The sequence below is a fragment of the Rhinoderma darwinii genome, chromosome 3 (assembly GCF_050947455.1).
Source record: "Rhinoderma darwinii isolate aRhiDar2 chromosome 3, aRhiDar2.hap1, whole genome shotgun sequence".
Taxonomy (NCBI): Eukaryota; Metazoa; Chordata; class Amphibia; order Anura; family Rhinodermatidae; genus Rhinoderma; species Rhinoderma darwinii.
In genome coordinates, this window is record NC_134689.1 from 351,408,863 (window position 1) to 351,436,032 (window position 27,170).

Below are 27,170 nucleotides of genomic sequence, written 5' to 3' on the forward strand. Positions count from 1 at the left end.
GGCCAAAATGTGCAGGTTTTAAGTTTGATGTAAGCGTCTAATTAAAAATTATAATATTACATTTGAAATGTATTGTATTTCTGTGATTGGCTTTATATGAAATATTCTCATAGTATGCTATTGCCTCAATTAGAGTTATTGTCATATTGTAAATGATTGGCTGAAATCAAGTCTATTCCCCTTTTGAAAGATATTATTGTAATTGTTTATGGCAATAAACCTCAGAGGAGTATTTTTTGAGCATACAAGCAGCGTCTGTGTTGCTTACTTCTCTCCGATATATCGATACAATCTATGATTTGGATCTGGATAAATTCCCAGAGTGAGTGTCGGTTGAAACACTGGTCTAAATTTCAGTCCAATATATTTTGAGCCATGATTTCTTCAATATAAACAAACACGCGTTACAGTATTTGTTTTCGTGCACACATACAGTGAAGGAAATAAGTATTTGATCCCTTGCTGATTTTGTAAGTTTGCCCACTGCCAAAGACATGAACAGTCTAGAATTTTTAGGCTGGGTTAATTTTACCAGTGAGAGATAGATTATATTTTAAAAAAAAAACAGAAAATCACATAGTCAAAATTATATATATTGATTTGCATTGTTCACAGAGAAATAAGTATTTGATCCCCTACCAACCATTAAGAGTTCAGCCTCCTCCAGACCAGTTACACGCTCCAATTCAACTTGGTGCCTGCATTAAAGACAGCTGTCTTAAATGGTCACCTGTATAAAAGACTCCTGTCCACAGACTCAATTAATCAGTCTGACTCTAACCTCTACAACATGGGCAAGACCAAAGAGCTTTCTAAGGATGTCAGGGACAAGATCATAGACCTGCGCAAGGCTGGAATGGGCTACAAAACCATAAGTAAGACGCTGGGTGAGAAGGAGACAACTGTTGGTGCAATAGTAAGAAAATGGAAGACATACAAGATGACTGTCAATCGACATCTATCTGGGGCTCCATGCAAAATCTCACCTCTTGGGGTATCCTTGATCCTGAGGAAGGTGAGAGCTCAGCCGAAAACTACACGGGGGGGAACTTGTTAATGATCTCAAGGCAGCTGGGACCACAGTCACCAAGAAAACCATTGGTAACACATTACGCCGTAATGGATTAAAATCCTGCAGTGCCCGCAAGGTCCCCCTGCTCAAGAAGGCACATGTACAGGCCCATCTGAAGTTTGCAAATGAACATCTGCATGATTCTGAGAGTGAGTGGCCTAGCCAGTCTCCAGACCTTAATCCCATCGAAAACTTATGGAGGGAGCTGAAGATCCGAGTTGCCAAGCGACAGCCTCAAAATCTTAATGATTTACAGATGATCTGCAAAGACGAGTGGGCCAAAATTCCATCTAACATGTGTGCAAACCTCATCATCAACTACAAAAAAAACGTCTGACTGCTGTGCTTGCCAACAAGGGTTTTGCCACCAAGTATTAAGTCTTGTTTGCCAAAGGGATCAAATACTTATTTCTCTGTGCACAATGCAAATAAATATATATAATTTTGACTATGTGATATTCTGTTTTTTTTTTTTATATAATCTATCTTACTGGTAAAATTAACCTAGCCTAAAAATTCTAGACTGTTCATGTCTTTGACAGTGGGCAAACTTACAAAATCAGCAAGGGATCAAATACTTATTTCCTTCACTGTAGGTCTATAGTGTGGCAAGGCTTCATGAGTGTTATTTCCCAAATGGTCGAGAGGAAATTAAAAGCAGTTTTTAAATAATACACTATGGTTTTTTAGGCACAATATAAACAAATGAAGCAGTATCTAGATTATTTACAGCTAATAATAAACACACATACAGGTCCATAGTGAGTAAAATGTGGATTAGAGGAGGAAATTTAAAAAGGGGGAACTATCAGCTTTGAGGCCTCAAAATTGCTGACAGTGCTATATAGGAGAGGACATTGTAACCATATGGCGGAGTTCACACGAAGCGAATACGCTCGTAAAAGTACGCAGCGTATACGCCCTGTGCACCACAGGGAATTTTGTGCGAAAAACTGCACAAACCGTGGTGCAGTTTTTCGCCCGGAATGTCCACTGGGAGAAACTGCAGTATTCTGCCGGCCGCCTGGGATGACGCTTCATCCCAGGAGACCACTGCAGCCTGTGATTGGCTGCAGCGGCGGTCACATGGGATGAAACGTCATCCCTGGAGGCCAGCCTAGAGGAACAAACAGACTTTTGGGTAAGTATACGATTTATTTATTTTTATGGAGTCACATTTTTTGCGGCGGAATCGCTGCAAACCTGCTGCTGCAAAAAAACAACATTTGCCATTTGTTGCGGGCTTTACCTCCCCATTAAAATTCAATGAGGAAAAGCCGCAACATGAATAAAATTCTGCACCGCATGCCAATTTGAGAGATTTTTCCACTCAGTATTTACAGTGTGTGGATGAGATTTGTTCTCATTCACTTTGCTGCTACTGTATTATGCTGCGGCTTTTCCGCAACCAATTCTGTTGCAAAAAGTCTGCAGTATTGACTCAACGTGCGAACTGACCCTTAGTGTTGTCTCGGTCATGCAAATTGCATGACCGAGAAATGGACGTTAAATTCGCCTAAAGTTTAATGCCGCGTCAACAGTTTTGAGCCGGAAAACTTTTGACAAGAGTCCCTTTTAACTACAGACAAACCAACGTTTAGCTTACTTTAAAGTGGATCAGTCAGATATTTATGCTGCCCTGTCTGAGGATTATGTTTAGAAAAATATAATTTGGCAGATAAAGTTTGCAGAAATGTCAGTTTGGTTTTTCTGCAAATTATTTTTCCTTTGAACTGAGATAGCACCTGCATGCTTCTGGAGTCTCTTGAGCATTTTCTTTATATTTTTATTTTATTAAAAGATTCTAAGCTCGATCTAATAGAACCACTGGAGGTCCGTAAAGTAGAATCTAAAATGCAGCTGTATTGCGACTTTGTGAAACTGACCTTAAAAGCTATGTAAACCTTTGAAGACATTTTTTTTTTTATTTAAATCATTGTTTTATTTTAACCCCTTAAGGACACAGCCTGTTTTGGCCTTCAGGACACAGCCGATTTTTGCAAATCTGACATGTGTCACTTTATGTGGTAATAACTCCGGAATGCTTTTGCCTATCCAAGCGATTCTGAGATTATTTTCTCGTGACATGTTGTACTCTATGATACTGAAAAAATTTCGTCGTTAAATTCAATATTTATTTGTAAAAAACACCAAAATTTAGAAAAAATTTGCAAAAATCGGCATTTTTCTAAATTGTAATGTATCTGCTTGTAAAACAGATCGTAATACCGCACAAAATATTTACTAGTTAACATTTACCATATGTCTACTTTATGTTTGCATCGTTTTTTGAACTTGCTTTTATTTTTCTAGGACCTCACAAGGCTTAGAACTTTAGCTGCAATTTCTCGCATTTTCAAGAAAATTTCAAAAGGCTATTTTTTCAGGGACCAGTTCAGTTCTGAAGTGGCTTTGAGGGCCTTATATATTAGAAACCCCCTATAAAACACCCCATTTTAAAAACTGCACCCCTCAAAGTATTCAAAACCACATTCAGATTTTTTTTAACCCTTTAGGCATTTCACAGGAAATAAAGCAAAGTAGAGGTGAAATTTACAAATTTAATTTTTTTTTTACTAAATTCATTTGTAATACAGTTTTTTCTGTACCACAGAAGGTTTTACCCAAGGAATGCAACTCAATATTTATTGCCCAGATTCTGCAATTTTTAGAAATATCCCATATGTGGCCCTAGTGTGGTAATGGACTGAAATACTGGCCTCAGAAGCAAAGGAGCACCTGGTGGATTTTGGGGCCTCTATTTTATTAGAATATATTTTAGGCACCATGTCAGGTTTGAAGAGGTCTTGTGGTGCCAAAACAGTGGAAACCCCCCAAAAGTGACCCCATTTTGGAAACTACACCCCTCAAGGAATTTTTCAAGAGGTATAGTTAGCATTTTTATCCCACAGGTTTTTTGCTAAGTTTATTGGAACTGGTCTGTGAAAATGAAAATCTACTTTTTTTCTGAAAAAACATACGATGTTTTAGTTTTTACAAGGAATAAAGGAGAAAAAGCACCCCAAAATTTGTAAAGCAATGTCTCCCGATTACGGCAATACCCCACATGTGGTAATAAACTGCTGTTTGGACCCACGGCAGGGCTCAGAAGGGCACGAGGGCCATTTGGATTTTGGAGCGCAGATTTTGCTGCATTGGGACCATAACAGTGGAAACTCCCCAAAAGTGACCCCATTTTGGAAACTACACCCCTCAAGGAATTTTTCTAGGGGTATAGTTAGCATTTTGACCCTACATGTTTTTTGCTGAACTTATGGGAATTATGCCGTGAAATTGAAAATCTAAATTTTTTTCTAATAAAATGTCGTTTTAGCTCAGATTTTTTCATTTTTACAATAGATAATGGGAAAAAAACACCCCAATATTTGTAAAGCAAACTCTTCTGAGCACAGCAATACCCCATATGTGGTAATAAACTGCTGTTTGGACACATGGCGGAAGTTAGAAAGGACGGAGCGCCATTTGACTTTTGGAGCTCGAGTTTTGCTGGAATGGTTTGCGGCCCCATGTCACATTTGCAAAGCCACTGAGGGGCCAAAATAGTGCAAACTCGGCAAAAGTGACCCCATTTGGGAAACTATACCCCTCGTGGAATTTATCTAGCGGTATAGTGAGCATTTTGACCCCACAGTTTTTTTGCTGAATTATTGGAATTATGCAGTGAAAATGAAAATCTACATTCTTTCCACTAAAATGTTGAATTTTTTTCATTTTCACAAGGAATAAAAGTAGAAAAAGCGCCCCAACAATTGTAAACCAATTTCTCCCGAGTACGGTAATACCCCACATGTGGTCATAAACTGCTGCTTGGATACACCACAGGGCTCAGAATGGCAGGAGTGCTACTTGGCATGTAGATTTTGGTTGATTGTTTTTTGGGCGCCATGTCGCATTTGCAGAGCCCCTGAGGTACCCGTACAGTAGAAACCCCTGAGATGTGACTCCATTTTGGAAACTATACCCCTCAGGGTAATCATCTAGGTGTGTACTGAGCATTTTGATCCCACAGGTGTTTCATAGATTGTATTAGAATGAGGCAGTGAAAATGAAAAATTATTTTTTTTTTCCCCAAAAATATGTAGTTTTGCACCCAATTTTTTACCCACAAGGGTTAATATTAGAAAAAAACACACATAATTTGTTACCCAATTTCTCCCGAGTACGGCAATACCCCATGTGTGGCCCTAAACTGCTGTTTGGGCACATGGCAGAGCTCAAAATGGAAGGAGTGCCATGTGGCTTTTAGAGCACCGATTTTGCTGGACTGGTGTAGGGGCGCCATGTCGCATTCGCAGAGCTCCCTTAGGTACCAGAGTAGAGTGTAAAACCCTGAGAAGTGACCCCATTTTGTAAACTACACCCCTCAAGGCATTTATCATTTGCCTGGATATATGACAGGGCTTAGGCGTGAAAGGCGCATGTGAGACCTATTTTGGTGATTTTCGCAGCATTAGCCCACAACGGCAGGGCTCTGAGGTCAAATAGTAAAACAAACCCCCAAGTAGTGACCCCCATTTTGGAAACTGCACCCCTGAAGGCATTTTATTAACGGGTGTAGTGAGCATTTTGACCACACAGGGGTTTTTTTTTTCTATAATAAATGAATGCTCAGTGGATGGTGCAAAGTGAAAATTGCAAATTTCCACAGGTATATGCCATTTTAGTGCACAATATTTTGTGCCCAGTTCATGCCACTGAAGACAAATACCTCAAACTGTTAAGCGGGTTCTCCCGGGTATGACGATGCCATATATGTGGACGTAAACTGCCCGTTGGGCACGCTGCAGGGCTCAGAAGGGAGGGAGCGCCATTTGGCTTTTGGAGCGTGGATTTTGCTTAGTGGCAATTTTGTTTGGGGTTTTGCTGGTATTTCAGTTTATGATGTGGGGGCATATGTAGGCTGTGCGGAGTATATCAGGGCATAATAAGAGGGTATAATAATGGGGTAAATAAATAATAATCCGCAGATATGTGGCCGGTGTCGAACTGATAAATGGTGCCAGATCTTATCCGCTTTTGGACACTCTGCACATTCTGCATCGCCATATTCTGAGAGCCAGAACTTTTTTTTTTTTATCCACCGGAGCTGTGTGAGGGCTTATTTGTTGCGGGACAATCTGTAGTTTTCATTGGTACCATTTTGGGGTACATGCGATTTTTTTGATCACTTTGTATTTAATTTTTTTGGCAAGCAAGGTGACCAAAAACCTGCAATTCTGATGTTTTTTATAATTATTTTTTTTTACGGCATTCGCCATGCGCTATGAATGACAATTTTACGTTATTCTGCGGGTCTGTACGATTACGGTGATACCAGATGTATATAGTTTTTCTTATGCTTTGAAGCGTCTGCACGATAAAATCACTTGTTTCAAATTTATTTTTTGTGTCACCAGATTCTGAGAGACATAACTTTTTTATTTTTCCGTCAAAAAAGCTGCGGGAGGGCTTATTATTTGCGGGACGGGCTTCAGTTTTTAATGGTATCATTTTGGGGTACATGCAACTTTTAGATCCCTTTTTTTATTCTGTCTTGCGAGGGGTAGTGACTAACAAACAGCGATTCTGGAATAGTTTTTTTATTCAAAAAAATTTACGGTGTTCACCGTACGGGTAAAATAGCGTGATATTTTTATCGTTTGGGTCGTTACGGACGCGGTGATATCACATATGTGTACTTTTTTTTATGTTTTTATGTTTTTCCTATAATAAAACACTTATTATAGGAAAAAAGGCTGTTAGTGTTTTTTGCAACTTATTTTTTTCATGACTTATTTTTTTTTTACAACATTTTTATTAACTTGTTTTACCTTTTTTTGTGTCCCACTAGGGAACTTGAAGGCATGAAGCCCTGATCGCTATTCTAATACACTGCACTACCTACATAGTGCAGTGTATTAGAGCTGTCAGCTATTCACTGACAGCAAGCCTATTAGGCTTCGCCTCCCGGCGGGGCCTAATAGGCTTCCGTACTAGGAAGCGATTGTTAGGCTATGGTTGCCATAGCAACCATCGGAACACCCGCGTGTGCCGATGGTTGTCATTAGCAACCATAGCGTGCGGTCTAATCACTTAGATGCAGCGATAGCTGCATCTAAGGGGTTAATCGGCCGGATCGGAGCCTAGCTCCGGTCCTGGCCGTTAGAGCACGATGTCAGCTGTGACAAACAGCTGACACCCGCGGCAACCATCGTGGTTGCCGACAGGCTACAAGACACTTCAATGCATCGATCGCGTTAATCGATGCATCGAAGGGGTTAATCGGCCGGATCGGAGCCTAGCTCCGGTCCTGGCCGTTACAGAGGGGTGCCGGACATCTGATTACCGGCGGTGATAGCGCTGGCTCAAGCTGAGCCAGCGCCATCACATACCTTACGTCATGGAGCTGTGATTGGTCAGTCTGCTTTGACTGACCAATCACAGCGATCGCCGGCAGGAGACCGCTGTGAATGGTCCCCTGCCGTCTTACTGTGCCGGTCAACTGTCATAAACAGTTGACAGCACAGTTCTGTCACCTTGTCATTTGACAGGGTGACAGTTTTTAGCCAGGACGCACCGGTTCATCCCTGTGCCTTAAAGCACTTCATTGCAGGCCGTACCGGTGCATCCTGGTGCGCTAAGGGGTTAAACAAGCTTTGAATTTGTTTTTTATTTACAAAAATAAAAACATTTACTTTTTGAGATAAAGCTTCCATGTATCCTGTATACATAGTCTATATCTTGCGGTCACAGCCGAATCAGTCAGGTCAGCAGGGCCGATCACTTAAATGAGCGCTGGTCCTGCGCATCTCTGACATGCAGGATCCAGCTATTATTGATCACATCTAATTTCTTGCCTATCTGGATCCCGTATTGGTGGCCTCGCTTTTAACAACAGCTCCTGTGCCACTACTGTCATTTGCAGCTGCTGTGGCCACACAGATTCCTCCACTGCTAAGTGAATGTGAACCAGTCAACAGTCTCATTTCGATGTGGACTCAATGGCCTGTTGAAATGGTTTTGCACCATACAGCTGTTGAAAAGAATTCAGTTATCTATAGTTTTCTTTAATCTTTTGGCCGCCTTTGAAAAGCCCCTGACTGTTATCCAGACTCGGTTCATCAATTAATTTCTGGCGTCACACTTCATTGATTCATTTACACTTCCATAGGTCTCCGTGTGCTGTCCAGTTTTCAAGGCATGCTGATGTTTTGGGTATATTTTATTTTGTGTTTGAGATATTGAATGGAGAAAGGGTCCCATTGGGTAAAGGGCTGATTTGAGTGATGACAATATTTTTACAGTGCTGCGTCATATGTTGAGAACAGAACAAATGAATAAATAATTGGCTTAACCAACTAAATGTACATCTCCATAAAGATGACATAGGTAATCTACATTTCCCCTATATTTACATATATCCAATATTCGCTTAAAACGCACCAAAACCTGCAAAAATCATGCCAAAATTGAATCACAAAAAAAATGTTGGAAACTAAACCAAAGGCGGGGGCGTAGCAAAGGGCTCATGGGCCCCGATGCAAAGGCTCTTGGGGGCCCCCCCCAACTTCTCATGGCCAACGGCCCGAAACCTTCAGCTGCATCGCTTGGTGTCCTAAATGACTTAAGGATGCAGCCAGGGATGTCACTAAGGTCTTGCAAGGGAAATAGCCCCAATACATACAAGTGGCGGCGTACGGAAGAGAAAAAGGGTCTAAAAATCGCGACAAGCCGCATTATGGAAATATTCTCCCGTAGATTGAATGCTTTTATGGTGGCACAAAGTGCCTAAAGATCAATTATTCAGACACAGAGACCGCATGCTGCGTCATTCTAAAAGGTGCAACATTGCTTTGGTCAACAAAGCTCAGAAGACCACCACCCATTATAGTAGAGAACCAGAAAGGGCACCAACCGACATGGACTTTTGTTTGCCTCTGAAAGTTTGGTTGCTATCTGAAGGATTGCGCCATTCCACCTCTTGGCACCAGTCAGTCACTGTACCACAAAAGAACAAAACAAAAACACACCTTACTCCTGCGTGCAGCTGTATGGCTGGAGTATAGTGGAAGGATTTTTCAGTAAGCTCGGAGGGCTCCATGTGATAAAATAGTTTTAGAACCATTGCTTTAGGAACAGTGAACAGTGATCTTCAGTTTTGTAAACGGTTATGTGGCCTAGTCAGTCATTGTATTATGTGCAATATATAGTTATGGATCATAATAAGAAGCATCAGCCAACAACAATGTTTTATAATCAGCAGAAGATGTAAAAATGTGTATTTAATCAAAACAGTATACGTGGTATAATAAAAAATAAATCAACAATTTACTGCTAATACAAGATTAGTAAGCACATCTTAGTATCTTATAGCCTTGAAAGATATTCTTTTAGTAATAGGTTTACTCAGTCTTCTCCTCCACACAGTTTCAAGAGAACCTTCCTATAATCGCCAGAACAGTCCCCCTGAAAAGAAAGACGAAATGTCAGAACATTATGCTTTATAATCACAGAAGCGAATAGAAACAGCCAGGTTGAGCTGTCTATAATTTCCCTCTATTCAAGAGTCTTAATGATCTAGAAAACTCTTCACAACGCTGCACTGTCAAAAACATCTTATATGCCTACCAACTGACACAAGAGGCTTAGCCTTGGACGATCCGAGTAAAGATTATATACAGAGCTAAGTGATCCGGCAAACAGTAAGGTGAAAATGTATGTTAATGTGGCAAATATCGCTGATAACAGAGTATTCACATCTGCATCAGAGATTCCTTTAGAGGCCTCAGTTACAGCTCTGTTAAAAAACGCAATACAAAAGACACCATGACGGAAACTCAAAAGGAACCTTTTCTAATCAATGAGTAGCATTGGGCGCCATTGGTGTCTGTCATGTGACAGCTCCAGCGCTTCCGTTTTTTTTTACATTGTTCTACTATGAACAGAGCAGAAACCCTGAACGCATAAATTGAACAAAGCCTTACATAAAGCAGGAAATCCCAACGCTATTTGAAGGTGTGTGTGTTTTTTTTCGCGTGTGTGCGTGTGCCCCAAGCATCATAGTTCATCTCCTCCCACACACTAAACAGGACATCACTGGCAATTATGTCCAAAGGGGAAGCTACATTTTCATGTATAGGGGGCAGAGCTTCCACTTTTCAGAACACTACTAGACATACCATGACAATGCCACACACACACACACACACACACACACACACACACACACTTTGGAGAGAGGGTAATAAGCCGCTGCCAGACAACTTATCTTCCATGAAAATAAAAGGTTAGCGCATGTTAAAATTTAACATGTCGGTTCTTTTTTTTTTTCCTGAATTCTACCAAAAGAACGTTGGCAGAACATCTAATACACGTTAGATGGTTGTACGGTCTGCTAAACTCGGTGGATTCAGCCAGAATGAATCGAATATGTAAGCAATTGTCGTTACAGGAGTTTATTCTGGAGACAAATACTGGTACTGTATTACTAAAATTGGTAATCTCACCTTGATAAAAGAGTGCAGGGACTTTCCATACAACTTCTTGAACTCTGAGCGGATTTCCAGCATGTCAATTTCACAGCGAGAGACCATCACTCTGATCAGTGTGCTGTCATCGGTGCCCAGACCCTGTCATGTAAACACTTACATGTTATAAAGCGCATTTGTATAGTAATATATCTACTATGATGTAAGCAAGCCAGTATATTTTAAGAAGTTTTATGTAGATAAAGTATTTGTTGCATCATAATAAACACAAAAAGCCAGTCTAACTTTATCCTATACTTTGTGTTGCAAATCCTCATCATTTTGAATCTCTGCGAAAATTTGGTCTTCATTAGTTAGTTTTGCCCATAGCATCAGTCAGATTATAGCTTTCATTTCCCCAGAGAAACTTTGAAAATTAAAGAAGTGATCGGATTGGTTGCTGTGGGCAGCACTGGCACATTTTCTTGAAACCGTTTTTATGCATGAGGATCATTATACATCTACAGGCTGAAACCTCCGAGGTAAATGGTGCTACAAGAGAGCCATGTGTTACATTCAACAAGCCATGCATCTGTTTGTTGGACATGACCAAGAAAGGTATTTAAAGAGACTCTGTCACCACATTATAAGTGCCATATCTCCTATATAAGGAGGAGATCGGCGCTGTAATATAGGTGACCTCAGTGCTTTTTATTTTGAAAAACGATTTGTTTTAAACCACTTTAAGAGCGATTTTTAGCTTTATGCTAATGTTTCTTAATGCCCAAGTGGGCGTGTTTTACTTTAGTCCAAGTGGGCGTTGTACAGAGGAGTGTATGACGCTGACCAATCAGCGTCATACACTTCTCTCCATTTATTTATACTGCACTAGCGATAGTTATATCGTTATGTGCAGCTACATACACTAACATTACTGTAGTGTCCTGATAATGAATATACATCACTACCAGTCAGGACGTAATGTTTATTCAGAATCCTGACACTTCTGAATCTTTTCTGTGAGATTCCAGCAAGGCAAGTGTAATCTTTGTTTGAAATTACAGGTTACATCGTAAACGAGATTACACTTGCCTTGCTGGAATCTCACAGAAAAGATTCAGAAGTGTCAGGATTCTGAATAAACATCACGTCCTGGCTGGTAGTGATGTATATTGATTATCAGGACACTGCAGTAATGTTAGTGTAAGTGACTGCACTAGCGATATAACTATATCGCTAATGCAGTGTAAATGAATGGAGAGAAGTGCATGACGCTGATTGGTCAGTGTAATACACTTCTGTACAACGCCCACTTGGTCTAAAGTAAAACACGCACACTTGGGCATTAAGAAACTCATTAGCATAAAGCTAAAAATCACTCAGAGGTTTAAAATAGATAGTTTTTCTAAATATAAAGCAGTACGGTCACCGACATTACAGCGCCGATCTTATATAGGAGATAGGGCACTTATAATGTGGTGACAGAGCCTCTTTAACATCTGGATGTAAACAAGGAATGTAACTGCAAACGCAAAAGGTTCATACAGAGAAAAAGCTTTATTTACATAAAAACAAACACATACATTCGAGAAAGGCCCATGTTGGGGGCTGAAATGTCGCACACTGATGGGTGACTAAAAACGCCTTTTTTTCACTTGAAATACGATTGGAGTGCTGCCTATTTGTTGACATATACACAGACACACACACACACAATGAATTTTCAGAAGATAGAGGCCAGCACTGATCATGGAGCGCTTTGAGTCAACATCCATGCTGCCTTCATTTTTTTTTTACTCAATAAATAAGATCTTACTGAATGGTGAGTGCCGTGGAATTTCTCTATTTAGGTTGTCTCACATTATGACCTCCAGCGAATATCGAGAGTAACGGCCATGCGTAGCACAGACAGCAGCTAGACGGGCCAGCGGTGACTCAATAAAGGTGATGGTAGTTTGTCTCAGGTATCTGGGGTCATTCTGACTGCAATGCATCCCACATTTGCTCTAGGATGCATGGAGAAAAGTTGATAGAGCGAACAAGACGATCGAGATGGTCCCACAGATGCTCAATTGGATTAAAGTCCGGCAAATTAGGGGACCAGGGAAGTTTTGGTCATGCTCTTCCAACCACTGTTGGACATTTCTAGCCGTGTGACATGTCGCATTCTCTTGCTGCCAGATTCCATCTTTCCTAGGGAAGACAAACCGCATGTATGGGTGGACGTGATCTGCAATGATCGGTTCATACCCAAATCAATTCAGAGTGCCCTCAAAATGGTTGAATGGGCCCAGAGGAGGACATTAAAAAACTCCCCAGACCACAACGCTGCAGTCACCAGCTTGTGTTCTTCCAACAATGGTTGCAGGGTGTTTACTCTCTTATGTTTCTCGCCTGGCACGCAAACGTCCATCCAGTCGAAGAAGCAGAATATGGGACTCATCGGAAAAGGCAACCCTTTGCCAATTATCGGTGGTCCAATTTCGATACTGCCGTGCAAATTGAAGTCTTTATTTCCGATGCACCTTTGTTAGCATAGGAGCAGTGACCATCCGTCTGCTTCGGAGCCCAATACGCAGTTGGGTTCGCTGGACAGTTTTAGACACACGTCTAGTAGCTCCCTGATTGATTTTCACAGTGAGCTGCTCCACTGTAGCGTGTTGTTTGGCCCTCCTGCAGCTGCATAGCCAACGTTCACCTCTCACCTCAATGGCACGTGGTGCTCTGCAGTTTCCACATCGGTTACTCCCAAAAGGTGCCATTTGTCCACTCAAGATACACTTTCACCACAGTAGCACGCGAACAGTTCACAAAGTGCGCTATTTGAGAAATACTGCCACCCTTGGCCCGAAAGCCAATAATAAGAATTTTTTGCAACGCTGATAAAATGCCCCTTTTACCTACGGCAACAACGAGTCATGTGTGTTCAGACATTCTATCGCACACCTTATATACCCACCAAGCCAGCCCACGACACATCACTTCCTTCGTGGGCTACACGCTGCCGACGTCCAAAGAAGGAGGTGGTCATAATGTAACTCGACTGATATAGACACACATACACACTCCCAGAGGTAATCATGGCAATCCAATGCTAACCTTACTAAATGCATTTAGAAAACACACACACACACCACACTATAATGTGGCCCATATTGGGCACCCAGATTTTGTACAACACTTCGATGCAGGTGTAAAAAAAAAAAAAAATCTCTGGACTGTTATTAGTTTTAGTGGAAGGATTTCCCAAGTCATGTGGAAGGGCTTAAGACTAGCCCTGGTTCCAATTTGTGCATTTCTACCTTAGTTAGAGCGAAGGGATTAGATTTACAATAATAAATCAAACTGCAAAACTTCTTGAAATATTCAATTAAAAAAAATCGGTTTTATTTTATTTGAAAGAATTTAGTAGGAGATTTAAAAAAAATAAAAATAAAAAATAAAAAGATTCCATCCAAACTATGATACAACCCAGTCATAGTTCTGTATCCACACGTACTAAATTTCGCTAATCCATTATTCGTACCCCCATGTCTCTCACTCACTCGCCTCCCATCTCCCCATTCTTTTTACCTCGCTCTCCTGCTCTGAGCAGACAGAAGAGCTGTAATGAATGCCAAGCAGAGCTGTCGCTTCTCCGCTTATTTGTCACATGTGGTTCAGCTTCACTGGAGCTTAAAAGAGCTAATCCTTTAGCGATTGAGAAAAATACCTGGGCGAGAGACAGACAGACAGAGACAGAGAGAGAGAGAGAGACAGACAGAGAGACAGACAGACAGAGAGAGACAGAGACAGAGAGAGAGACAGAGACAGAGACAGAGACAGAGAGAGAGACAGAGACAGAGACAGAGACAGAGACAGAGAGAGAGACAGAGACAGAGAGAGAGACAGAGAGACAGAGACAGAGAGAGAGACAGACAGACAGAGAGAGAGACAGAGAGACAGACAGAGAGACAGACAGAGAGACAGACAGAGAGACAGACAGAGAGACAGACAGAGAGACAGACAGAGAGACAGACAGAGAGACAGACAGACAGAGAGACAGACAGACAGAGAGACAGACAGACAGAGAGACAGACAGACAGAGAGACAGACAGACAGAGAGACAGACAGAGAGACAGACAGAGAGACAGACAGAGAGACAGACAGAGAGACAGACAGAGAGACAGACAGAGAGACAGACAGAGAGACAGACAGAGAGACAGACAGACAGAGAGACAGACAGACAGAGAGACAGACAGAGAGACAGACAGTGCATCCCTCCTGGGAGAAGTCAGAAAAGTGACCCAGGAACTGAATGAAAAGTATCATGAATTTTTATCCCTTCATATTCCACCAATTCACAGAACACTTCACAGATTTCATTTATTCCAGATCTTAATAGGCAAGACTCATGAATATGTATAATCAAACTGTGTCATGTACTCTAAATAAACATTCATCTATGGCACTGTTAAAAATGGGACTGGCACAGTATATAATCTGAAAATGTTGGCCTCCCCAGCCCCCACAACAAGCTAATCGCACAGGGGAGACCCCCCTACTCCACCCCACAGCTTCGTAAGTGCTAATTCTCCCTACCACAATGCTGCATCGAAAATTAAGCATTACTTGTCACCTATCGAAACGGATGAGGTGTTTAACCCCTTAACCCTCATCACATACAGTTACGTGATTTTGCGTTAAGAGGAAGTTTGGAGCGCGCTCACAGGCTGAGCTCACTCCATACACAGCAGGTGACGGCTGTTACACGCAGCCGACGGGCGGAATCAAAGGTCACTTTGATTCCGACCGTTTAACACCTTAAATGCAGCGGTCAATCGCGTCCGTGGCATTTCAAGTGTGAGAATCAGCGCGGCGTCCTCTCAAACACGCCATCGTGCCCCCCGCGGCACGATCTGCCGGTAACAACGGTTGCTATGGCAGCCTGGGGGCCTAACAAAGGCCCCCTGGTCTGCCATCTTTGTACTCTTTTGAAGCTCTGCCTCCGGCAGGGCTTCAAGGGAAACTGTCAGAATCACGATATACTGCAATACATTCGTGGATATATCATGTATATCATGCAACGATCCAACGATCACTGCTTCAATCTCCTAGGGGGACTAATAAAAAAAAAAAAAAAAAGTAGAAGACAACTAAAGTTTTTTGTTATGTTCCAAAAAAAAATAAAGTATTAAAAGTTAAAAAAAACAAAACCCCTTTTCACATTTTTTCCCTAAATCAAAGTTAAAAAAAATTAGTTAACATAACTGGAATCGCCACGTCTGTAAAAGTCAGAACTATCACAATATAGCGTTTTTTTAAACTCCATAAATTCTGCTCTGTGAATGGCGTAAAAAAAAAAACTAATAATAAATATATATATATATATATATATATATATATATAACCATGCAGAAAGCAGTTTTTTGGTCACCCTAGCGCTAAAAAAAAAAAAAATGAAAAAAAAAAAAAAGGGATCAAAAAGTCGCATATACCCCAAAATGGTATCGGTGAAAACTATAGCTCGTCCCATAAAATTTAAGCCCTCACATCGCTAAATTGATGGGAAAAAAAAAAAAAAGTTATGGCTCTCAGAATATGGCGACAAAACATTTTTTTAATTTAGCAAATGGTTTTCTTTTTATAACCCCTTCCCGCCGCAGCCCTTTCAGATTTTCATTTTTCCCTCCCCACCTTTCAATAGCCATAACGTCTTTATTTTTCAGTCGATATAGTGCTATGAGGGCTTGATTTTTGCAGGACGAGTTGTAGTTTTTCGTAGCACCATTTATTTTGCCATATAATGTACTAGGAAACTGGGGAAAAAAATTTTGAAAGTAGAAAATGAAAAAAACTGCGATTCCTCCATGGTTTTTTACCCGCCGTTTTTACGGAATTCACTGTGCAATTAAAAACAACATGTTAACTTTATTCTGTGGGTCGATACGATTATGGTGATACCAAATATGTGTAGTTTTTTCTATATTTTACTACTTTTACAAGTAAAAACCTAAGTGTAAAAAAGAAAATTTATTTTGTGTTGCCAAATTCCGAGAGCCATAACTTTTTTTATTTTTCTGTCAATTAAGTGGTATGAGGGCTTATTTTTTGCGGGATAAGCTGTCGTTTTTAATGATACCATTTTGGGGTACATGCGACGTTTTGATAATTTTTTATTTCATTTTTTGTGGGAGTTGAGGTGACCAAAAAATTGATTCTGGCATTTACAATTTATTTTTTTTACGGCGTTCACCGTGCGGGTTAAAGAATGATATATTGTAATAGTTCAGACTTTTACAGACGCGGCAATACCAATTATGTTTATTTATTTACTATGCTCCAGGGGGAAAAGGTTTTTTTTTTTTTTTTTTTTAACTTTAACATTAACCTAAAACATTTTACATTAAAAAAAAAATTTTTTTTTTTAATTTAACTCATTTTTACAAATGTATTGCAGTATATCGTGATTCTGACAGGCATATATTAAGCCCTGCCGGAGGCAGGTGCACAAAGATGGCAGACCTGGGGGGCCTTCATTAGGCCCCCAGACAGCCATAGCAACCATCGCCCCCCCGTGATTGCGTTGCGGGAGGGGGGGGGGGATGAGCTGTTAGAGGGGATCGCCCCCCTCTTTCTAACGATTTAAATGCTGCGATCGCTATTGACCGCAGCTTGTAACGAGTTAAACGAGCGGGATCGCGCTCGATGCCGCTCGTTACTCTGAAGTGTCGGCTGTAACAACATAAAACAAAACATATAAATTTGCTATTTCCGTAATCGTATCAACCTGTAGAATAAGGTGAATATGTAGTTTTTACCGCCTGATGGATGCCATAAAAACAAACCCCCCCAAAAAATAGGGTAATCACTGTTTTTTGCCCATTTCTCCCCACAAATAATTTTTTTACAGCTTCCCAGTACATTATGCGGTATAATAAATGGTGCCATGAAAACGGACAACTTGTCCCGCAAAAAAACAAGCCCTCATATGGCTATATAGGCGGAAAAAAAAAAAAAACCCATAGCTTTTGGAAGGTGGGGAGGAAAAAACAAAAGTGAAAATCCGAAAAATGGCTGAGGAGGGAAGGGGTTAAAAAAGTTATCCCGTTTCACTAAATTAATGTTATTTTTCGTATAATTAAAAAAAGTTGTACAATTTTTCAATAGAATTTCTGTATTAATTCCACGGGGTTTTCAAGATATCTGCTTGTTGTTATTCAGTCCAAGCTTTCATGGTTTACTTCCAGAAGATAAAAAAAATAAATAAATCTATCCATGGTCACGTGGTACGCACACACACGCACAGTTTCCGGCTAACATCAGGTCACAAAAACACCACAAAAACACAAGGCGTTTTTCCTAAAAACGGTTTGTGAAGATACCCTTATATTGCAACCAAAACGAAAAAATAGAGACATAATGTTTCTATAAAACTTATGGTTCCCTATAGTTTATAAATGTAAGGATTTGAGTCGTTCTAATCCATAGAGGAATTATTATTGATCTCATGTATTGATCTGTTAGATACAACGACAACTTTGATTTAGCTGTGAACAACTCACCTTCATGGATTTATATAATCTCTCAGCAAAGTAAGTGGATCTGTTTCGGATGCATTTTACTGAAAAATAAAATGTATAGGTTAGGAACACCTCTCCTATGCCTAGATTAAGTTGAGAAGCGTGTTATCCATGGCTCTGTTGCAAACTACAACAACGATAGCTAGAATCTGATTGCTATGAAAAGCCTAAAGGTGCAGAGAGAGAGTTCACACAGTTTTTGGCAGCAAAAGCGGCAGAATTCGCACCCAAAAAAAACACAACTTTCAAAATCACCTCCCATTGATTTCAACTGGCAGCGGAGGCGTTTTTTTTTACCCCGGGCGGCTTTCAACCACTCACGGGGAAAAAAACGGCATGTCCTTTCTTGCTGCGGTTCCGCCTCTGACCTCCCATGGGAAGCAGAAAAAAAAAAAAAAAGTTTGGGGCTTTTTTGGCCCGGGGCCCTCAATGGCCGCGAGCGAAAAACAGCCTCGAAAGCCGTGTCAAAAAAGTGCAGGCAGGTCAAAATCTGCCTGCAAAATACTCAGTGTGAACTAGGCCTTAAATTCATTATATGAATTCAAAAACAGTCAACAAGTAGACTTTTTGCCATTGGTGGATCTTACTATGGCTTTATTCTTATTCTAGGAATGAGCCAAGTTGCCTTGCAAACTGTATGTAGACAATCCATTAATAAATAAATTATTGATTCTCATTAACATGTCAACACCTAAATGATCTTAACACACAAATACCTAATGCATGCATTAGTATGTTGTTCAAAAGTGGGAATAATAGTCCCAATTACGTCACAGTGCAGAGATGATGCGCACAGTAATTATGGTCACAGCGTATCACTATACAGGGATAATGCACAAAATGTCACAAAATAGGATTAACAACGATGTCACAGTACACGGATAAGACACACTGTCAAGTTACAGGAAAAGGTTATTGCACCGTGAGGTCATAGTAAAGGAATAATGCGGACAGTGATGTCAAAGAACAGCTGTAATGAACACCGTAATATCACAATATAGGAGGTAATTAATGCAGTGATGTCACAACACAGATAGATAATCCACACAGTGATGTCATAGTATAGTGAATAAACACTGGTATTCCCTTATGCGCCAAAGTGGCCACTGGGCCCCCTAGGGTCCAAGTGTGGCTGTAACCTCAGCACCTACTATAACTACAACCCTAGATATAAAGGGGAATTGGTAATTTATCACAGAAAACTGGTCTACATCAGGGGTGGCCTTTAAAAAAAAAACAAAAAAAACGGGGAGAAATTTATTAAGACTGCATCAGTTTCAGTAAAAAACAAGCTGGTTGAAGTTGCGCCAAATGTATTAAGAGTCACACGGGGAATCCCGATCCCAGCCGATGGTGCATGGTGTTCAGCTGAGCACTTCTGCATCTCTTTCAGCAATGGTGGAGGTCTCAGCACCCAGATCCCCCCCGAACAAAACTTATCATGTGTCTAAAATAACTTTTGTTTTGTCATAAAGTGCAGTTACTCTTTAAAGGTTGAATTTTCCTTTAAATTAATTCTGAGATATCGGTGTGTGGGGAAAAAAACGCAAAGTTATTGGGTCAGACACAAAGTCGGGAGTCCTAGCACGTTTGTTCTTTATATGGATACTTGTCAATGTGAGGTGCTCCCATAGTACAACTACAAGTTCCAGCATGCCTATCGGACATGGAATGCTAGGACTCAGTTCCATACCTTCTTTAAGGTAATTCTAAAAAAGGTATGGGATTTAATCGGTACAGTAGATTTATGGACCCCTCATTCTAGAACTAGTGCACAATTAAAAAGTAACCTACTCAAACATAAATTCAAATATGTAATTACATGGTTGTTATTGTGTGTAAGAAAAATGGAGATAACAGTATGATCAATGCGTTACCGATAGCCAGGAGAGCATCTTCAAAGTGACCAGACATCTCAGACTTGATACTGGCTTCAATGTCTTTCTTTGAAATCTTCTTGTATTCATCAAACACTAAGTCAGAACAGATGAAATAGTCAAGATTAAGATCTGCACAAGAAATACAATCCTTTCAATAGCTCTGCAAATCCTGGCTGAATTCTCAGCACAATCATTGCACCGGGTCAAAATAAAATATCTCACTTTATATCCACCTGAAACAGGTTGCCTGGTTTAAACCCATTTTCAAATAAATATCCTATTAGGGCAGTCTTTTATTATGGGGTGTCGTCCTTTCAAAGACCTCCACCATTTAGCCAGAGCCAAAAGTGGCTACAAAAAGGCGCTCTGGAGGACCCAGCAAGTCCACGTATTACATAGACAGCCAATGGAGTCCAATGAACACCATGTAATTTAACCTATTGTGGTGCTGCAGGGGAATTGAACGCTTGCTACCAGGTTCCCCCACAGATTACAGGTGATTGCTAGAGATCCCAGAAGTAGGACTGTCTGTGATCGGCTTATTTTCAGGGAACCCTTAACAAAAAGGGATTGTCAAAACTGGACAAAGCCGTTGAAAGTAGATGGAAAGCTATATAAATATATGTCATTTTGTTTCATTCTATTTTTTTTATTTCTGATCACAGATTATTCTTAAATAAAATTAAACATTTCCACAAAATTAAAAAACATTTTCAATCCATAGTCTGAAAAGCGGAATACAAGAAAAATCCACGTTAACATGTGAAGAACATGTTTTACCTTTAAGTAAATGTTTCCTGTTTCTTGAACAAAGAATGGTCAAAAACTTGACTTCGTCTGTTCCCCATTTCTTCTCACCAGCTTCATACAGGTCCTAAAACAAGATAAGGAGAGAGTTCATGGTCAGAGTATCCTTCAACCACATAAAACAACCTGTTTGGTTTATACGCAAAAAGATAGGAACGCTGAGTGGCGTACCAACAGAAACCTGTTTTTCCATTTACATGCATGCCATTCCGAACCCTCATCTATAAACCAGAGAAGAGAGAAGACAGAAAGTCCCTCTTTCTCTGGAGGACCCAGCATGTGCGTGCATTAGATGCCATGTGTCCATTGAAATCAATGTGCAGTCCAATACCTAATTTCTCCGGTAGTGGCACGGTTGTACCTGCATCCAGGTTCCCCCACAGATTACAGCTGATCACTGAGTGTTTTAGGAGTGGGACACACTGATCTGCTTATTGTTGAAGGGGTCCTTCTAACAAAAAGGTATAGTCTAAAGTTTACATGCCAGACCACAGGTACCTAGATCTTCAATCACATCTTGCTTCTATATGAGCATCTGCTGAAAAGTAAACCTGTACAAAAACACAACCAATTAACCAAACCATCCCAACCTTCACGGATTCAGCAGGATAGTCCTGGATTCAGGGCGGTGTCCCGTTGTCCTGGGTGGCAGGTGGTACATCCCAGTGTCAACTGTATCTGCATCTTCAGGACGCAGATACAGTTGAATCCAATGCGGAAGCAAGGAATAGTCAGCTTCCTGCTTCAGCATTGGTACAGATCGGAGGAGCAGAGGAATCTCCTCCACTTGTCGTGGACTCCCCGGGCACAGCGCTACTTTAAGCACTGAGCCCGGGAAACCCTTGACGTCACTGTCCATATATGGACAGTGACATCAGGGGCTACTCCTGGAGCGGAATCCCCAGCAACAGTGTGGCCGATGCTCTGGCTGGGGCTTCTGCTCCTTGTGGGAGCCCCAATCGTACTATGTACGTGGGCACTGTAGCAATATATGGGCACTATCTACACAGGCATTATACTGTATGGGTGCATCTATGGGGGCATTATATTGTATGGGGGCAGATATTTTGAATTATACGGTGTGGGAGGCACTATGGGAGCATGATACTGTGTGGGCTGAACCGGGTATGTATGGGCAGGGTTAGAGGCATGTCTTCAAAGGAAAAACTTGCACGTGCCGCATCGGTTGTCCCTATTAGCATTACTTTTGAATTATAAAGAGCATTTTCACAGAATTTACGATGGAATTTGCAGTGGACATGTACTACAAATGTACTTGAAAATATAGTATACCTTCAGATGCTAAATACCGGTCCTGAACTTTCCTGATCACAAGGCTGGGTTATTTTAATGTATCAGCATCTGGTGTGATTAGCTTAGAGTCTTGCCTAGACTGCCACATGGTAAACTCTCAGCTATGTGAGGAGTACTAGGTCAGTAATTAAACTTGCACTGAGATTTGTTTCGATGGACTACCATGCCAATTTTCATGTTGGACAGTTTTGATAAATAAAGGCCTCTCCGTTCCCATTAACTGACTGCAAGCAGAGTATAAAAACTTAAAGGAATTTAAAAACAAAAGTTGCTGAACTTTTTATTTAACAACAATGAAAAGTTCTTTAAAGCGGTCTTCTGGATGAATCTTAAGGCATCTTTGACACACACAATTTTTCTGGCAATTTAAACTGCATAAAAAACCGCTTCTAAACACGCTAGTGTTATTAAAATGTAACGTGTTTGGTATGGTGATTAAATAAGAAACGCCACTTAAGTGTCCATTTGTACATGCTTTTTTCTGGTGTTTTTTTTAGGTCCTATAGAAAAGCCTGTGGGAAAAATGCCATACACAGAGCATGCTGAAATTGGGAAAAAATGCCACTGACCACAAACCAAAACGCAGTGGTGTGTAGTGCATTTTATACTTTACTATAGACTTTAACGTAACATCTTGCTGCACTAAAAAAAAAAAACCCCCGCAAAAAATAGCTGCAAAACAGTGTGTAACTGCAGCCTAGAGAAGACCAGTCACCTCTCCTGCCATATCTTTGTTAGTAAATACTAGTATTTCCTATGAAATAACCATTTCAAGCATTTTCTTCTTAGAACTTGCATTGTGCGATTCCTCTGTTATTCATAATAAAAATTTATGAATAAATTGACAACTGGGAGTTGATACACTGCACCATCTGTACCTGGGTTCACATATAATGGTCAAACCCCAGTAATATGAGCTATGTGGGGAAATGGAAGTGGCAGAAGTCTAAGGGACGAATTATGGGTTCTAATTTAAGAACAATTAAAATATATATCTTCTGTACACTATGTAAAATTCCCTGAGTGGAATAGCAGAAATTACAGAAAACAAAAATGGATAAATATTTAATACTGCCATTACCATGAGCTCAGCTAAGGTTATTATTTCCCTTCTCCCAACAGCAGCCGTGAAAAGAGTATCTAAAAAAATGTAATCTCTTCCAAAAACAAATGAAAATGAATTCTACACAAAAGGCTTCTCTGAATACAGGACATAAAAATCGTATTTATAACCCACTCAAAACTCCACCTGAGGTGTTAAGAGTCACGAGAACAAAAGCATGGATTCAGCTGAAAGGGAGGCCGCGTCTTCATAGAGGAAGATGTCGAATTGGGAGTTGAATTCCTCGATATGAGGAAAACTCAGCGTGTGTGTGTATAGGGATGTCACAGGGTGAATAAGCACAACGAAGGAAGAAATAGCAGCAAGAAACAAGGGAAGTGTCAAAAACGGAGGTTTTTTTGGTGCAGAACAAAAGACTGAGTCTCGCTGTCTTCAAACACTTCAAATGTCTCACACATTCTGCAGACGGCTCGGAATTATCCACGTGAAACCTGCAGTTTATTTTAGACTTTGCAGTTCTGACACAGAGCAACACTAAAGAAAGGTTATTAAAGGTTAACACATTTATTTTTAATCCATATCTAGAAATAATCTACATATTATGTTGAGTAATTTTATAAAGACTTTACTTTACTTGTTTTTCTGACGCGGATCTTACATTTAGAAATTCTGCTTGCCGTTTCTCAACCCATATCTCACCTGCAACAATACCCTTGCTGGTTCAGGATCTATAAAGGGAATGCAAAGGGGCTCCTCCTTGCTGGTTCAGGATCTATAAAGGGCATGCAAAGGGGCTCCTCCTTGCTGGTTCAGGATCTATAAAGGGCATGCAAAGGGGCTCCTCCTTGCTGGTTCAGGATCTATAAAGGGCATGCAAAGGGGCTCCTCCTTGCTGGTTCAGGATCTATAAAGGGCATGCTCTGTTGCTATGCGTTTTGGGTTATGCGAGTTTACACAATGTACAGAATAGTTGTCGCTTGGCCTCTGAAATCAACCTTGCAGGAGAATAGATTGAACTACTGTAGATGGAGCGATTTCTTTTTTTCAACTATACAAACTACGTTACTATGTATTCTACCCAATAAAAAGACCGAAACCGAACTGATCCCTTTAAAGGCAATGTAATATTTTAGGCTTCCGTTTCGATTTGTTAAAAACAGATTAGTAAAAGGACCAGTCACGAACTGAAGCTTTAGGGCTCGTTCATATCTGCGTCGGAGGCTGTGTTAGGGGCCTCCGTAACAGATCCGGCAGGGATTACCAGAGACATTAGCGCAGAATGCTGCGCTATCTTGTCCGCTAAAATCCAGCGGAAAGCCAACGGAACCTATTGAAGTCAATGGGTTCTGTCGTCAAACTGCGGTGTCCGTCGTGCAACAGAACCGTTGGTTCCTTCATTCCCTTGTTCTGCTCCTCTGATGGAGCAGGACAATGGATTGGCACAACGCAGGTTCGAACCCAAATGTAGATGTGAATAGAGCCTTGCTAGAACCAAATGATGGCATTTAGTGATCCCTACAGGTTCAGCTGCAATGAGATGTTCTCACTGGGAAAGCTGCGAAAATAACATAGAACCCACTCAAGCACATGATCATGCCATCACCACTTTAGCTAAAAGAGGAGGGTCCCGAACCCAGGAAACCCCTCTATAATGTCCAAATGACCCAATAGGACATATAAAAAGGGGCTGTCCAGCTGGGACAACTCATTTAACCTTTTATCATCAAGACAAATAAGTTCAGCTTCCTAACTCAGTTTAGGAGTCATAGCTATAACATTGTCATCATACACACGTACCTTTGCGTCCTGCTTGGCAAGTGAATCATCAGCATTATCACTTTGGTCTCGGCCACCCTGTAGAATAAGAATATCATCACTATATTAACATCATTGTTGAATTTTCCTAATTTTTGGAGGAGAATATTTGTATAGTTTTTCTATCAATGATCATTGCTTAAAGTTTCTCTATCTTTTTGCTGGTTCTCTTTAAGGAGAACAGTATTCCATGGAGGATGTTAAGATGGTTCTAAACAACTTATCAGACATTGTGTTAATGAAATCCATCAGACTAAAACCCATCCGTCCACAGGTTACTGTGGTTAGCTCGTACCCAAGTCATCAAAGACCGCTTGTCCTTGCCACTCCTCAGGCCTTCCGGTTGATGACATCCATGACACGTCACATTATTTTATCCATGTTTACATTATATTACATGGCAGTGATTGGCTGATGCCTGATCACATGACATCTCATGGAGAGATCTAGAGATGATAAACCGTAAGGACTGGGGGAATGACGAAGTCCAGTGGCATGGACAGGACACAGAATTACTAGGTTATTACAATTTGGTTTGTTTGCCCACTTTTAGCCAATTGTTACCCAATAGCAGATAATTGAAGCGATTAAGATGAAAAATCTAAAGAAAAAAAAAATGTGATTATGGAGACCTGTATTTCAGATAGCAGTTTGTGGGCAAAGTTAAATAGTTTTAAAAACTTAAATCCATATGTTAAGTTCCCTCCTATATTATCATTTTACCATCATTCTAAATGAGCCTCCACCGCAAACGTGAGCAAGCACTTACTGTGACTTTAACAGTTCATGCCAGCTAAAGGCTTTTAATGTGATCTTTCCTTACAGTGACAATACATATAACAATAATTACAGCAAGAACTTAGTCTAATCATCTGCATGTACGTGTATTTTAAAAACGCAGCAGGCACGAAGTTCAATCGTATTGCGGATGCAAAGCGCCCATTGAAGTCTATGGAGAATAAAAAAACAGATGTATCCAAATTTCAGTCAGCTACTTTCACATGGCATTATTTTGATCAGTATTTTGCTTCAGTATTTCCAAGCCAAAACCAGGAGTGGTACCTACAAAGGAGAAAAGTATAAGGCCTCATGCACACGCCCATAAAGATTTTTGCTGTCTGCAAATACGTATCTGCAAATACAGATGCACATCCTTAGCCGTCCACAATTGCGGAAGCACCCATAGATTTCAATGGTAGAGACCGTGACACAATTGCGGACAAGAATAGGACATGTTCTATATTGTGTGGATCATTTCTACGGCCCGGAATATATAAATATACGGAATGGTCTTTGGCCTATAGAAATTAATGGATCTGCAATTTCATCCGTAATTACGGATGAAAACTACAGTTGTGTGCATGAGGCCTAAAGGAAATATTTACACCTCTTCCGTGTATTGGACCCACTCCTGGTTTTGATTTACAAAAAGTGATGCAAAATACTGCCGTGTGAAAAGTGGTCTTGGTCCGTATGTGAACTGTATTGAATTCATAGGACTTCAAAAACGGCAGGTATAACAAATTAAAATAGGACACTTTAAAAAAAAAAATAAAGTGCGTGTGAAGGAAGCCTTGCCGTCTGTTTCCCTCGAACGCCTAAGCAAAATGGAAAAATCGCTTCACAGTTAAACCAGGGATGAAGCAATGATGTAATTATGAAGATTATACGTTGTGTATTAGGGTATGTTCCCACGGCTTATTTTTGGACGTTTTTCGGGCCGTAAACGGCTGAAAAATTTGTTCTGACGGGCCGTTTTTTTATGCAGGTCGCGTAAAAAAGAAGTGCATGTCACTTCAGCCGTTTTTGGAGCCGTTTTTTATCGACTCTATAGGAAAACCGCTCGAAAAACATCCGTTAACGCGAGTGGCTTAAAAAACGTCTGGAAATCGGGAGTGGTTTTCTCTTGAAAACAGCTCCGTATTTTCAGACGTTTTTGATTCTGTGTGCGCACATACCCTTAGGGTGCAGTCACATGTGGCAGATTTTGTTGCTAAAATCTCTTCAACTAAAAATCAGTTCCATTCATCTGAATGGGGTTTCGGCAGCACATGTATCGATTTCTGCAAGTTCAATTCAGATGAATGGAACGGATTTTCAGTCACAGAAATTTCTGCAACAAAATCTGCCAGATGTGAATCCATCCTTAGGTGGTATTACCATTTACCATTATAGCACATCAGGGGTGGG

General features: G+C 40.6%; 1 protein-coding gene across 2 annotated transcripts in view; it reads right to left on the reverse strand.

The window, feature by feature from the left end:
• Positions 1-9,320: 9,320 nt before the first annotated feature.
• Positions 9,321-27,170, reverse strand: part of ANXA4 (annexin A4) — an 84,305-nt gene continuing 66,455 nt past the window's right edge. For both annotated transcript variants that reach the window (XM_075858518.1, XM_075858519.1), the window contains exons 8-13: positions 24,963-25,019; positions 20,762-20,855; positions 19,979-20,074; positions 18,084-18,142; positions 10,579-10,701; positions 9,321-9,538 (exon numbers count right to left, since the gene is read on the reverse strand). In XM_075858518.1, coding sequence (XP_075714633.1) covers positions 9,479-9,538; positions 10,579-10,701; positions 18,084-18,142; positions 19,979-20,074; positions 20,762-20,855; positions 24,963-25,019 — 489 coding nt within the window. In that variant the 3' untranslated portion in view covers positions 9,321-9,478. The remainder of the gene's footprint in view (positions 9,539-10,578; positions 10,702-18,083; positions 18,143-19,978; positions 20,075-20,761; positions 20,856-24,962; positions 25,020-27,170) is intronic.